The sequence below is a fragment of the Enoplosus armatus genome, chromosome 6 (assembly GCF_043641665.1).
Source record: "Enoplosus armatus isolate fEnoArm2 chromosome 6, fEnoArm2.hap1, whole genome shotgun sequence".
Lineage (NCBI taxonomy): Eukaryota > Metazoa > Chordata > Actinopteri > Centrarchiformes > Enoplosidae > Enoplosus > Enoplosus armatus.
Genome location: NC_092185.1, coordinates 3,065,322 through 3,079,875, shown reverse-complemented (window position 1 = coordinate 3,079,875; position 14,554 = coordinate 3,065,322). Strand labels below are relative to the sequence as shown.

At 41.5% G+C, this 14,554-nt stretch overlaps 1 protein-coding gene across 1 annotated transcript; it reads left to right on the top strand.

Annotated features, from left to right (window-relative positions):
- Positions 1–1,850: 1,850 nt before the first annotated feature.
- Positions 1,851–12,443, top strand: rassf9 (Ras association domain family member 9). The gene is made up of 2 exons (XM_070907673.1): positions 1,851–1,963; positions 10,037–12,443. The coding sequence occupies exons 1-2, from the start codon at positions 1,917–1,919 to the stop codon at positions 11,301–11,303; spliced, it is 1,314 nt and encodes a 437-aa protein (XP_070763774.1). The 5' UTR covers positions 1,851–1,916; the 3' UTR covers positions 11,304–12,443.
- The last annotated feature ends 2,111 nt before the right edge of the window (positions 12,444–14,554 follow it).

Here is a 14,554-nt window from a genome sequence, read left to right as displayed (position 1 = left end):
GTGGGGGGGGGTGTATGACAAAGATTCACTCTTTGTGTCACTCTTGGGAGAAGCTGTGCTCCAACACATCTATTTTAGCAAATGATGTCTCCTTTCAAACCAACAGGTGATTGTCTAGACTCTGTGTCTGCTGAAGACGTGGCTCATAAATAGACAGATTTAACATCTGGAAAGTAGAAGTGAATCGATACTAAAGCTTCTCAGTACATTAGAAATGATGCACTGTCTATGTTAATCTAACAATTTTTTCTTTATTAAAATCCTCCTTGACATAGACTTAATATATTATTGACACTCTTAAATACTGTTTCTTTTATAAAGCATGAGACTTGAGAAACCTCACCACAAGGTCCACTTGGTACTTATTCTGGGATTTTGAATCATATTGTCTGAGATGCTCAGTTGTCACAAAGTCGGAGCACTTTGAAACACCTCTTCTATGTTCTTGACTTTGGAAACAGCAGTTAGGAAAACAATCTTCATTGTTCCATTTTAAAGGTTTAGTACTTTACCGCGGAGTCCCACAAAGATCAATTTTAGGTCCTCTCCTCTTATATGATTTTCTGAATTTTGAATATTTCCACACTGGAACAGAAAGATATCTGATGTGCGTTCACAGTGAAACATAAAACAAACAAGGGATGAAGATTTTGCAACGCCTACACACAATGTCAGAGACTTCCCACATATTCTGCTGTCGGTTTCCAGCTTCAGGTGCTATTGTGATGGTTTTGGTCTTCATATCAACAAAAACTGAATCACATGAATGTTCTGAAATTATACATTAACAACACTCCTTCCAGCAGTAAACTTTGCCAGGATATAATTTAGTCATTTCCTCATTTCACTGTTTATAAAATGACCGCTTTTTGGCTTTGTAGGGCCATACATAATTAACTAATGGACCGCTGCATTTCAGCATTTAATTGTTCTAATTGCAAACACGTCCAACTGTTGTTCATTCAACACGAAACAAAAGTAATCTGGCATCCGAACCTTGGAAGCCTTGAATCGTAAATATAAAAAGGTGGCTGGATATTTCTGATGTAAAACACTTCTATCACATAAAATCCACTTTGATTTCAAGCCACAAAGTAAATATAGTTGTGTCAATACATCGTAAATCAGCCTTAGTTTCACTTGTCCACACTAATTGGTCCCTGCAGAGACTCATATCCTTTTAATACAGAGCAAACATCCCACTTGGAACAACTTCAAAACATACGTGTTCTGCAAAAGATATTCAAGGCATGAAAAACATTCAGACTGGAGTTAAAACAGGCTGCATTCCTCTCATGTCTGAATTTCATCTTTGTCATTTGAATCCAGCAGGGAGAGCCAGTTAGCAAACCCCAAGAGGTTCAGCTTTCTTCTGCATGTCCTGCTGCAGCTCACTGGACCCTAATGAGCTGAATGTGTTTACTGTATGTAATGACCAATGTTACCTATATTCTGTAATATGTTTTTTTATGATATTTGTGCATATGGTACTTATTAAATTACATTACTTCCACATACTGTGGGCTAGTAATATTCCGGATTTCTGCTCTTTCTTGCATCATAATCTCATATTCTCATATGAATTTTCCACTTAAAAGTCAGTTTAATGTGACTTTATGTTGCTTTTTAATCCCTAATGTTTGTCACTGAACACGAACTTTGTTTGAATTACCGCCAGCATTTCCTTCTCTGTAGTTTCTCAGGTTGCTCCTGCAGGTGGAGGGGGGCAGAGTTCCACCAACAAATCTCAGCGTAGTCTGGGAAACACCTCCCTCCGCTTTTCGGATGGGGCGGACAGAGTTGCCGTCGGGACACCCCTAAACTTTTCTCAAACACTCCACAAAGTGTCCGGCGTCCTGCCATGCTGGGACTTTAACGAATTTCGGATCGCTGGTCTTAATCCTTAATCCTGAGTCATGGCTCCGTTTGGGAAAAACTTCCTGAAAGCGCGACTGAAAAACAGGTAATTTGATGAGTGAGATTTCTTCATCGGAATTCTGTTGAGTGTGTTTTGTTGTTTTTTCGACTTCGGGTCTCTGAAAGCTCCGTGTGGCGAACTGTTGCGGAGAGAGAATTACGCACGACGCAGTGCGCATGGCATTGTTGGGTGAGCTGCACAAGAGGCAAAGTAGGCTAAATTATTAATGCAGTTTTGTATTGGCCAGTAATATTAAAGTAAATAAGTAAGAGAATTTATAGCAACATACCGTGGGACATTAAAATATACCTTAGAGTAACATAAAGGCACCGTTAAATACCATTAAGAACCACAGGGACACAACAGAAGCTTCATAAAGGAATATTTAGGATTTTATGTTTGTTTTTATCAGGATTATTAATAACCATCTAGCACACTTCCATTGTTGTTTTAAACCAACATCAGCCAGCATGAGAAAACCCTAAAGCTTGTAAAGTGTGTTGCCATTATAGAGGTAATATGTGGGAATATTATTGATGCAGAGGAACATCTGTCAATATTCAAGGCAGTATTGTGTGTGTGTGTGTGTGTGTGTGTGTGTGTGTGCATCTGGAGGAGGAGGGGGGAGTAACCTTTAACACTTTTTTTTGGCCACATAATGTGACACTCACAAAATGAAACTGGTGCACAAAGTATTTTCTTGCCTGTTGGTGCGAGTTATTATTCCCCGTTATGGAAAGTTTGAGCACAATTTGCCCTTCGATAGTGGCTCTTTCATTCCTGTCAAAGTACACTGCACCGCACATCAACGTATAAGAGCTTTCACCTTCTTGTGCTCTGTAATTACTGCAAAGATGTTATTATTAATACACGTCTCATCTGGGACACCGGAGTCAAAAAAAAAACACTCTCCAGGTTGAGCGAGGTCCTGTCGTCAACACTTGTGTAACTTGCTTCAGCAATTTCCTTGAGTGGCGAGCTCGGCCTTTTGATGTGCCTCTTGCTGCAGCTGGGATCCAGCCTGAGCTTTGAAAAGGTGGGAAAATTAGATTTTCTGAGCCACAAGATGTCCTTCGTTATTGGTGCCGAAATGCTATTTGGATTGTTGACTGCAGGCTTTTGTTGTGCAGAGTTGGTAAACAGAGTTTCTCTTTTAGAGTATCTAGGTCATGATCCAATCCCTTGCAGGGTGCAGACAGGATTCATGTTGCCAAGACCAGGATCAGGAGGGTTTTAATTGTGGCTAAAGAACTATTTTCATTAGCTTTACTTATTAAATACTCTTGTTTACCACCAAACTTTGCGGAAAGTGTTTGGATTAAATTCAGAAATCGAGCCTTTTATACTAAATTACTGTTGAAAACTCTTTGACAGTGGCACCAGCAGCAGGATGGATGTATTTTCACATCACACACAGAGCTGAGATTAATTATCTTTGCTCACTTCAAACAGTCTGACTGAGGCTGTCTCCAGTGGATATCTTTTATTTTCATATTGTGTAGTAATTACCACTGCGGCACCTATAATTACCTCGAGTGTTTAGATGTGTAGATATGTCAAACGCTTGATTTCAGAGACCGACGCTGAGACATTGAGCCTTCATGTTGAAGATAATGTGGAGTTGCAGTCAGTTGAAACATCAAAACTTTTTAGACTAAAACTAAAATGTGGTGATGATTACAGTTGACAACATTTGCTTTATTGCTCTTTACCATCAAAGGATCGCAGTGCGTCATCAGGGAGTCCTGTGCGTCAAACTGGTGATACAGCACATTCAGGCCTCAAAGGGTTTGAACTTTAACGGTTGCCAGTCAGTGACATATGCGACCAAAGCAATGTAGTGACCACTTCCACTTAATCACGCTCTTAGCCACAATTGCAGCATGACAGCATTGTGCACAGGATCAATTAGCAGCTGAAATTGTTTTTTTAGCACCAATTAGCAGGCAGCAGCGCACAAAAGAACTGAATCTGTTGTGTTGAAAGAGAATAAGTCATTTATTTTCACTGAGCAAAAGCTTATTTGGTGATTCACAGACCTGCTGGGGGGAAGAAAAATAAGGGTGGGTGGTTTGACAGAGGAAGGGAAGAGAGGGGAAGGGGCGTGTTGTGTCTCTGCTCACAGATGCCTATCAGAGCGGGAGTCGTCCCGGAGATCAACACATCCAGATAGAAAAGTGATGTTATTTCCTCGCCGATCCCTCATCCTCTTTCAGATAAGAGCGAGAGGAAGCTTCCCCTGTCCAGCACCCCGAGTCTGTGCATCTTTCTTCTGTAATACAACCCAGAAAGCAACATGTATGTACTTCATACTTGTATGTTGGCCTTCTGTGGTTTCATACGCTCTTAAACTCAGATCTGTATGGTGGGCAGCCTGAAAACCGAGCTGCTTTAATTAGCACAGAAAATGCTACGGCAATGTTTTCATCATTACCTGATGTTATTGACATTTGCTATATGGGACGATAATAATAACAATGCAAAGGTCACGTGTCTGTGATGTGATGCGTCCGGTCCCACAGCAGACAGATTTCCTTCGATTGATTTTAAAAGGGTTTCGGTTCACTCAAATTTCAAAAGAACATCATTTTCTCACTTAGCTTTGGTGGTGTGCATTGTTATTTCTTCAGTAGAAAGTAGTTCAGTGAAGGCTCCCAGTGAGGTCTGGATCATCCAGAGTAACAAAGACCCTGTTTCCAGAGAGAGATGTTGCTTCTATAGTCTTTATAGTCTTCATCAGCCTCAGCTGTACTCTGTGTTTAGTGCTCATTAGCTCATTTAGGCATGCTAACGTAAACTAAGGGTAAACTTCAGCTTATTAGCATTGTCATTGTGAGCATGCTGACGTTAGCATCCGGCTCAAAGCACCACTTGTCCTCAGTGCAGCCTCACAGAGCCACCAGCACGGCAGTGGACTCTCAGGCTTTTCTAAATGTAAGTTTTCATTTCTGTGAGAACCACAAACAAATTCCAGATGGCTTTCGTTGTTTTGGGGTGGCGGCAGAAATGTTGGCAGTAAAACCAAAATGATCTGCATGGTTACCACTAAAGGTAAATGAAAAGATATGTTTTATGTCTTTAGGCGAACCGACTCTTTAATAGAGTTCCCATCAGGAATCTGCGGATTTCAGTACTGTTGTTGTAAAAGCAAGAAAATCAGAATCTGTTGACAGCAGTGGCTACAGGATATATTTGCTGATATGCCATCACAGCTTTGTTTCTGTTGGAAATATCGGCATCATCTTATCACATCACTATTGATCTGAGAAAACACGCTGAGACAATGGAGAGCTATAATTCTGTCATTTGTTATGACGTGTTGACGAACCACCAGCGTGCAGTCCTCTGTCGTAACTTGTAGTTTGCAAATTTATGGCACGGAGGGAATTGTTAATCTGTCTACAAGGGTGTCATTATGAGTGTTACAAAGAGGAAGAGAGCCACGCCACCACGGTGGAGCTGTAACGTAATCGTCCCACGCAGGAACTTGAAAATTCATAGAGTTTAAATGCGGTTTGATCCCACATGTCTGACGTCTCACTGGGTCTTTCAGCCTTTAAGTTCAAACTGAGGTCAGGCGGGTCCGCTCAGGTTTCTTGGGCTCGCTCAAGTGTGAAATGTTGAAAAGTCTAACCCGTCCTGTGTTATTCAGCGTTCATCCTCGCTGTGACAAGAACTTTATATCTAAATATTTGTATTCACCATCATACGTCCTGATTCTATTGGCACGTTTCCAATCAGATGGTTTGAGTTCATCACTATATCAGTGTCAGCTTTGTCATTAATGGCAAAGCTGTGGTCTATGAGGGCACCCTCATGTGTTGTGTCTGGAACCGCAGCTTAATCCCAAGCTATGAATATCAAATGGCACCCAAAGTGACAGCCCTTACGAGCGTAGTAGCTACGATGCAATCAGCCCAGTGGTGCGTGCAGTGTTTGTGTTTGTCCTGACATCGAGTTAACTAGAGAGGGTTCAGGGTTATGATGCGCCCAGAGACAAACAGACTGGTGGTATCAATTTATTAATCAACCCCCCCCCCCCCTTACTGTTTCATGAGGTTACAGTGATGCAGTTGTAGTCTTAAGGAGTCTTAATTTGACTTTTAACAGCTCAAAATGAAAAATATTCCAGTATCTTTTTTTTTAATTTGTCAAGGAGGCCGGTGCTGAGGCTCAGAGAAAAAGTAACCTGCAGGTTGTGGTTCTTGATTGACATGTGTCTCAGCCTATCACAGTCAGCTGTTATCTCGTCCTACAGGTACAACAAGGCCTAAACTTACATTTTCCAGAAAAACTCCAAGCTTCAAAAAGTCAGTAATCAGAAATCTATCAGGGTCGTCACAGGTGCTAGTTTACCTGGTTACCAGTAAAGACTGAAGCAATATTATGAAGCTTCTTGGAACCACCTCAAAAATTCAATCTAAACTGGCATTTAGGGAGCTGCCTCTCTACCTACCCAAATTAGCCTGTAGTTATATTGGTAAGCTGGTTGACCTGGTGACTACCATGAAAGTCATGGTCATGAATACATAAATAAATCTCCTTTTTTAATGCTATTTAATATTTATTCTTTATTTATATCCCATTGAAGGCTAATTCGACAGTGTATCTGTCTCTAAAGCAGCTCAGTCTCTGTTGTATGTTTACAGATTTCATTATTTATTACATTACATTGGATTACATGGACATAAGCTTCATTTTTAACACTGCTGAACATCAGAGGTTTTATTACTGACTGTTGTAGTATGGATAATGGTGCTGCAGTCATAGATTTGTCAACACTTTCTTCACATTAGAGTGGAGTTAAAAACAGACCACAGTGACCGCTGTGGAATCCATCTTTTCCCTTCCTCCCTCTGTTCATTGAACTGTGGTGGCAGGATGTGGTCTGAGCGTTGGTGATTGTGGCCCAGGACAAATACAGGTGTTTCCCTGCCTTGCTGTACCCTTTTCCTGCACAGCTGAGGGCTTGGGTCAGCCTCTCTGAAATACCCAATTGTCTGAACAGCGTGTTTATTCACCTGTATGTTGAGATATGACCATAGACACGTTTGTCGCATGTTCAGGCCAGTGTTAGTGGGAAGGTTTAGTACAGTTACGGTGCACTGATCACATTCTTCTTTCCCTTCTATTCTTTCATCCATCCATCCATATATTTCAGTGCATTACAACAGTGGTTCCCAAACTTTTTGGCTTGTGACACCTTAAAAACGAAGCCATTTCCACTTTTGATCCCTCATCACAGCTTTCAGGTGGTGAGAGAAGTTTCCGGATCCTTTATTGTGTGTGTGTGTGAACGCAGCCTTGAAATGTTGCATGCCAAGGTGGTGCTGAAGGTGGTATTTCACAAAAGAAATATGGAGAAAAGTCAGACTTTAATAGATCCACTATGATTTTGCTTCTCTCTGTAAACACGTTATGTGTTGTACAGCTGTTGTGTCTGATTGCATTATATTGCACAGGTGTGGTCTTTTACTGTGTCCACCCAATGCTTTCTCTCCTGTGCAGCAGTAGCGTTTGGGGGCTTCCTGAGTAGGTGGTGGAAACTCTGAGGTCAAAGTCGGCGTGGTTGTTGTCTTTGATTGCCAGAGGCGTGCTGGATTTGTTTGGCCGGCGCATAGCTCAGGTATTTGCTTTGCCCCGCTCGTCTCCAAGGGTCTCCATAACCATTAACCAGCCTCTCGCATTGTTGCATACGTATCGCATTCCTGAGACCTTATTCACCGCCAGTTTACACAATGTTCCAGTTGTGTGTTTTCATGCCGTGTGGGAACCAAAACACAGCGGTATCAGTCTGTAAGATCAGCAAACTGTGAGATAATGCAGCATCTAAGTTATCCTGTTTGAATAAATCATAATACATCTCACTGGCTTGTGTCGGCGTGCGGGCGAGTAGTATCTGTATCATCTTCAGGATGTGTGTTTTTGTCCACCCTCCCTGGTGACGATCGTTGGTTAATGTCGGCTACAGTCAGCCAAGGTTATCTCCACAGATAAAGACAGCAGCTACATGATGCAAGGTTCAGATCTGAAACCGTTACTACATACCGAGGCGAAGAACAACAGCTAACATTTGATAGCCAGGCTGAACACCGACAGTATTTGATTTTAATCACAAAGTTTGCTTCATTTGTGTGTGAATATACTGAAGATAAGGCTCATCCTCTTTATGAAATACAAACTGAAACAAAATACTTAATGGGAAATTAAAAATCCTTTAAAAATTGTATGCAGTTAAACACCATTTTGGCTTCGTGGCTTCTGTCCTCGTATGTCAGATAACATGAACAAGCCTCTTGCTGAGCTACAGCTAAGATCCCTCAGTGATGTCGTCAGAGTTTGCTATCTGAAATGCAGTGGTGGACTGTAGGCGAAACTTGACATTAACCAGGATTACAAGCACGATGTTCTGATTTATTACTGTTAACAGTTTAATGAAGTATTGCCTGTTTGGTTGTAAAACCAGAGGCCAACATTCCTACGATTCCCAAAAGTCAGTCTGCAGTTCAGTGTTAGAGGAGGAGCTCCAGGTTTTGTCTCTTGTGATATTATATGGATCATCTTTCTCAGGTTTTGTTGAGATTGAACTGTCTGTACAGTTAGAGAAGTGTTATGTGTTGCTTATTTTTGCTTTCAGAGTAGGCTTTAACTTATTTTGAGTAATTCGCTGACAGAAACTTGGCAGTCTACCACAGTACATCAGAGTTAACCCAATTTATCACATGAATTGCAGAATATTCCTAACATTTTATCTTTCATATAAATGATAACATGATACATCATTCTTTATCTTGAAATCAAATTGAAATGTCTGGCTATGTTATCTACTTATTTGATTACTTGTTAATGTTGTGGATGTCTGCGTTGCCGGTGCACATCATTTAATGACCTTGATATTACCGGTGGTCCATTAAGCATGTAAAAAATGGATATCGTCTGCCCATCAGAGGTCAATTTTTGAGCAAGTTTTACGGTCCAGATGAAAAGGTAATGAGGGCCTTGGGGTTAAATAGCTCAGAACTGGACCATTAAGTGATCATCCCTGATGAGAAAGACGATGAGTAACAGTCTAATAGAATCAAGACAGGGAGCACAAAATGAGCGAATGTAGTTTTCTGCTCATTGACCTAATGGAAAACCATCAAAGTAGGATCTATTACAAAAATAGTCTACGTAGAATAGTGGAAGGACTTGAAAGGCATGAGTGGGAGAGCATGTGTGTGGTGCACTCTGACTGCCTCAGTGAGATATCTAGGTACAGTTGTGCTTTCAGATAAATGCTAATGTCAGCATGCTAACATGCTTGCAGTGACTATGCTAACATGCTGATGTTTAGCAGGTGTAACATTTGCCATGTTCACCGTCTTCGTTTAACTTGTTGGCATGCTAGGTACAGCTCAGGCTGATGGAAATGTCAGTTTAATGATCAACCAAAGTAACCACATAGCCAAAGTACCTGTATTGGACAACTTGAAATTTGGACCTGATGATGGCGCTAGATGAAAGGTCACAAGGTTAACAAAGTTATTACAGCTCATTCAAAGGGGAACATGAATGTCTGTGTTTCTGAGTGAAATGTCTTGACAACTGTTGAATGGATTGTCATGAAATTTGGTACAAATATCAACCTCATGGTGGGACTGGAGGTAAAGCCAGGGCATTACCAAAGTCAGTAGGCCTTACACTTTGGGGACCATTAATGTCAGTACAGAATGTCCTTGCCATTCGTGGAGCCACATCACTAATGTGACGAAAACTGCTCAAAGAATTTTTTTAAAAAGCAAATTCAAAACTGTTTAATTGTGTGGTGGATATCTTTTGTTGATCATCATCATTGTTTTAACAACCTAACAAGCAGCGGCACCACAGTGGCCCTGTAATTACAAACCAAATATACAATTATGAATTTGGGTAAAATGTGTATAAAATGATGATTAATGATTAAAACCATGGAGTCTTTGGTTTGAACATTTTACTTAGTGTTCTGTATAATCTGCTCTATGATGTTAACACTGTCAGACTGTGTGGCACAAAAGGTTTTAATCACTTTTAAGTTACTTAATGAGAAACAAAGTGAGAACCTGTAGATTAAGCCTTGTGTTTATGTCTCTTTTCTAGGACGAAAGATGCCGAGCCTGTGGTTGGAAAGGAGATTCAGGTTACTGTCTGCAACGAGGAGAAAGTTGTCTGTGGAGTAACGAAGCACACAACATGTGCAGATCTGATACAGGCGTTGCTGGATGATCACAAGTCGATCCCAGAGAGCAAGCGGCTCCTGCACGGGGAACCCAAAGACTTCTGTCTCGTTGAGCGGTGGAAGGGCTTTGAGAGGGCCTTGCCTCCTCTCACCAGAATCCTGAGACTCTGGTATGCCTGGGGTGACCAGAGAACCTCCATCCAGTTTATTCTAGTCAAAACCAGCGATTTTGTGCCTCAGCCCACCAAGAAGGGTGGAAAGTCCAAGGGCGCCAAGCCAAAGCGATGGGAGCACGGTCGCACTCAGTACACCCAGTCTCTGCCGGCGGAGAGGCAAAAGCGAATGGTGAAGAAAGCTTTCCGGAAGCTAGAAAAGCTTCACAAGGAGAGCAAGAGCTCCCAGGGTGCCGACGAGATCGACGGGATGGTGCAGCTTATTCTCAACCAGGACCACACTATCCGGGAGCAGATCCAAAGCATGCGGGGGCTGGATTTGGAGATCGAGCGGTTTGAGCTGCAAGCGCAGAAGGAAGCGGAGTCTGAGAATTCACTGGCTCAGGCTTGTTTTCAGAGTTTGGAGGCGCACAGTGACGAGCAGCTGCAGGAGTACCTGTACACCAGCGATGGAGTCGAACAGCTTGAGCTGCAGGTTCAGAGGCACCAGGAGCTCATCCTCCAGCTGTCCCGGGATATTGACGCTGAGCTGAGGAGGGCCAACTTCCCTCTGAGCCAATATGAGGACAGCGAGCAGGAAGGAGCCGCGGCTGCTTCCTGGATCCCCTTGGAGACAGAGGAATCGGTCTACACTGCTGAACTCGAGAGGCTGCAGGATGAACTGAAGCACAGCCTCTTCACTGGCGTGTCCCTTCACAACCAGGCTGCAGAAATAGACAAGCAGCTGAAGCACTATGGCACTACGCTGGTCTCTAAAGATCAGGAGTGCTGGCAGCTGGCTTCTCAGCTGAGCTCACTGCAAATTGGGGACGAGGGGGAAGAGGAGAAGTCCAGACCTGTCCCTCTGAAAAGTGAGATTCAGTGCAGCGTCTCACAGACAGTGAAACTCAAACACAGCCTGTCCCCTCTAGACGTTACAGACACAGACTCAGACACTGGGATTAGCTCCACACACAGTCAAGACTCCCTGTCACCATGTCTCGACTTCCCTCCCCCACTGGACACAGACGTTTGAACAACCCAGTTGACCCTGCGGTCTAATGCTTGTGCCCGTCATGTGTTATCATTACATTTGAGTCACAGACCAAAGCATCGGTTTTTCTGAAAGATAAATGCCTGGAGATCTTTTATGAAGCATTAAGGTCATTTAGCTGGAGCTGAAACAATTAGCTGATTGACACAAAATAATCAGCTATTATTTTGATTTAAATTATTAAAAGATGTAGATTTTGCTGCTTTCCTTTGTCATATGTGAGAGTATGAACATCTTTTGGCTTTAGACGTGAAGATGTTACCTTGGACATATTTTCTGAAATCTGAAAGATGAATCCGTTAGTAGTCAACGGATTGATCAACAACAATAATGTTTTTTGCACTTTTACTACGACTTTGAGGTATTTCCACAATCAAAAACAGAGAATTAGATTTTTTTCTTTTCTGCTGGTTTCTGAAAGGCAAACGGATGCTTTCGTCCGTGACTCAGATGATGATGATAACACATGCAAGACACAAAACAGGGAGCTATGTATGCACCAACTACAGTCCATCACTGTTCATGACGGCCGGGTTTCACAACTCTTAAGTGTACATTTTTGCCCCCTGAAGAAGCAAAGACTATCTCCTTAGCACAACCTCGTCTAAGGTGTACCAGGCTTAGTTTCTTTTTTTTGTTTGTTTCATTTCTTAATAATGGTGAATTTATGCTTCTTTCCCGTCTTGAAGTTATAAGTTCGAGCTATTTATGAAGCTGCACTTCTTTGTACACACGTCTATTAACAATGTTTTATATTAAAACAAATAGCTAACTGTTTTGGATGTAGAATTATTAAGAATTTAACATTCCTCTCAACTACACTGTAAATATACTGCTGCCACAACTATAAATGATTGTTCTTATGACACAGGCACAATTTGATAAAACTGAGATAAACAAATATTTATTTATCATGTAATTGTATTTTACAGATGAGATTTTATGATGACTGTTTCCCCTCTGATGCAATAATCTCCATCAACACATCATGTTCAGGGCCACAATAACACAAATATCTGGACTCTATGTGTATAAACCATGCTTGAAAACAAAAGCCATGATGAAGTAAAATGTACATTTCAACTTCCATAATAAACACTAATACTGTAAATGTCACAAAGACTAATCACTCGGCTGTTGAGTTCTTTGGTGCCAAGCATTGATGATTCAAGTTGTTAAATACGGCGGTGCCGCTGCTCCTCAAGGTGTTAATGCTAAAACCACAAGGAAAACAACAACTGGAGGTGCCAAAAAACACAGAATTGACTTTTATAGAATACTCAAAGCTCTGAGTCACCGGAGAGAAATGACACAGCGAGTACAGAGCAGCCTTCCAGTCACTGCAGCGTATAATCAGACAAGATGGTCGCCAGGCAAGCACAAACAACAGCGAGCACTCTCCTCTTGTCAAGGTACTGCTGACAGACTAACACTTTGTACTCGGGGCAGAGCGGGGCTAGCTGGATATCTATTTCACACACTAATTGCTTACCCCCCCCCACCCCACCTCCTCCTCCTTCACCGCTTCAAGCCACTAAGTAACTCCACCAAGCATGAAAGGCCAGAGATCTTACAATGTTAACAATCTTGCACCGGTGCCTCACACTTGTTGATGGAACGGGGGTTTATTAAGGTGCTTATAGCATGTTCTGTTTCACCAGCAGGCACACACAAACCCTGCTGGTGTAAGAGGGCATTTCGTGGAATTTATATTCTAATGCAAATCAGACTTGTCTTGAGTTGGTGGAAGTTTTAAGGGAAGGAATGTTGAATAACTGAGTCTGTTGTTCAAAAAGACACCCACTGGATGCAGACTGTTAAAGTTTAACACTCATCTGGTGCTACAAGTTGAACTATTATAATAATTCAACAACAATATATTTAAGAAACTTTCTTCTGGCACTCACATAGAGTACCCAGTGTACTCTATGTGAGTAACCAGTCAGAGCTTTAAACCAGTTATATTTTTCCAACTAAAGAAAGGCTTTTAATATTGTTCTGAGAGTTTTGTCCAATTTTTTTCCATCTTCAAAAGCCCCTCAAGGCTCCCTTGATTAACAGCATGTAAAACTGATTTAGTACTTGGCTTTGTATTCTTTTTGTGTTTGCAGAAGAATATTTATTAAAGCGGACCACTACAATAGAGTGTTAGTGTTTCCACCAGGAGAGTGGGGGCAGGGAAGCCTTAAAACCCAGAGACAAACTCAGTTCACCTCATTATTTTATTGGCAGACATGTTGAGGCACCTGCCGTTCTCGAAAGGCAGTAAATAATGAAATGAAATGATTTTGGCCCGGGTTTTTCAAGAATAAGGACCTCCCTGTACCTTCTCATATTGGTTGCTGTTGAGACAGCTGAGGCACCAAAAGAAGTTTAACAAAGCACAGGGTGTATATTTCCAATCCTTGGCAGATTGTAAAAGCCTCAGAAATAGCACTTACACTAAGACGGGACAATAAAATTCTCCACCAGTCGGTGTTACAGCCTTTAAAAGAAGTTTAAATTTACGGCCCAGACTATTTCAAACATACTTTGTCTCCAAAATAATATACAGTATTTGCAACGCCAATAAAATCATTACTTTTTCTTCAGCGTCATTAGCCCAGTATGTGTACACATAGAGAGAATTTGACCCCAGTTAATGTTCAGTTCAAATACAAATAGAAATAGAGATTCAGCTAAAAATAACAATACTGAACGAAGATAGTTATAACATGAACATACAACAATTAAATACGTACAAGTAGGTGGATATATAAATATATATAAAAAAGCAACAATGGTACACAACATACAATGTGTGCATAGATGTCAAGTGTTTCTGGAAATTGTAAACAAAACAAATAGTGCAAAGAAATAAATACTGAATGGGTAGTTCCTAGTTTTAGGGAGGATGCCGGCTCAGGTAATGTTTACCACTTCTCTCTACAGCAGATCAGCAATTCAAAGACTTGCCAGCTCGCGAGTGTGTGTTTGCCCACAACAATAATTACACGGACCAAAATGACAATTAGGCTGACTGCAAACCTGTTATTTGTTCAGCCCTCCCAGTTGCGACGACTGGCCAGCTTGAGTAAACCATCATTTGTTATCAGCTGTAGTTCCAAATGCTGAAGATGAAAAGCTGAAATATGCAGAGATAAATATATGACAGTATGTTACAGTATTGCTTGCCTCAGAGAGATTGATAAATGTAACTAACGCTGTGTTATTTTCCCAACCTTTTCTGTACA

Bases quoted from the DNA above. Each gene is read 5' to 3' on its own strand.
- rassf9 (XM_070907673.1), top strand. From the start codon at position 1,917: ATGGCTCCGTTTGGGAAAAACTTCCTGAAAGCGCGACTGAAAAACAG. The intron at 1,964-10,036 runs GTAATTTGATGA...TCTCTTTTCTAG, and splicing joins AAAGCGCGACTGAAAAACAG to GACGAAAGATGCCGAGCCTG.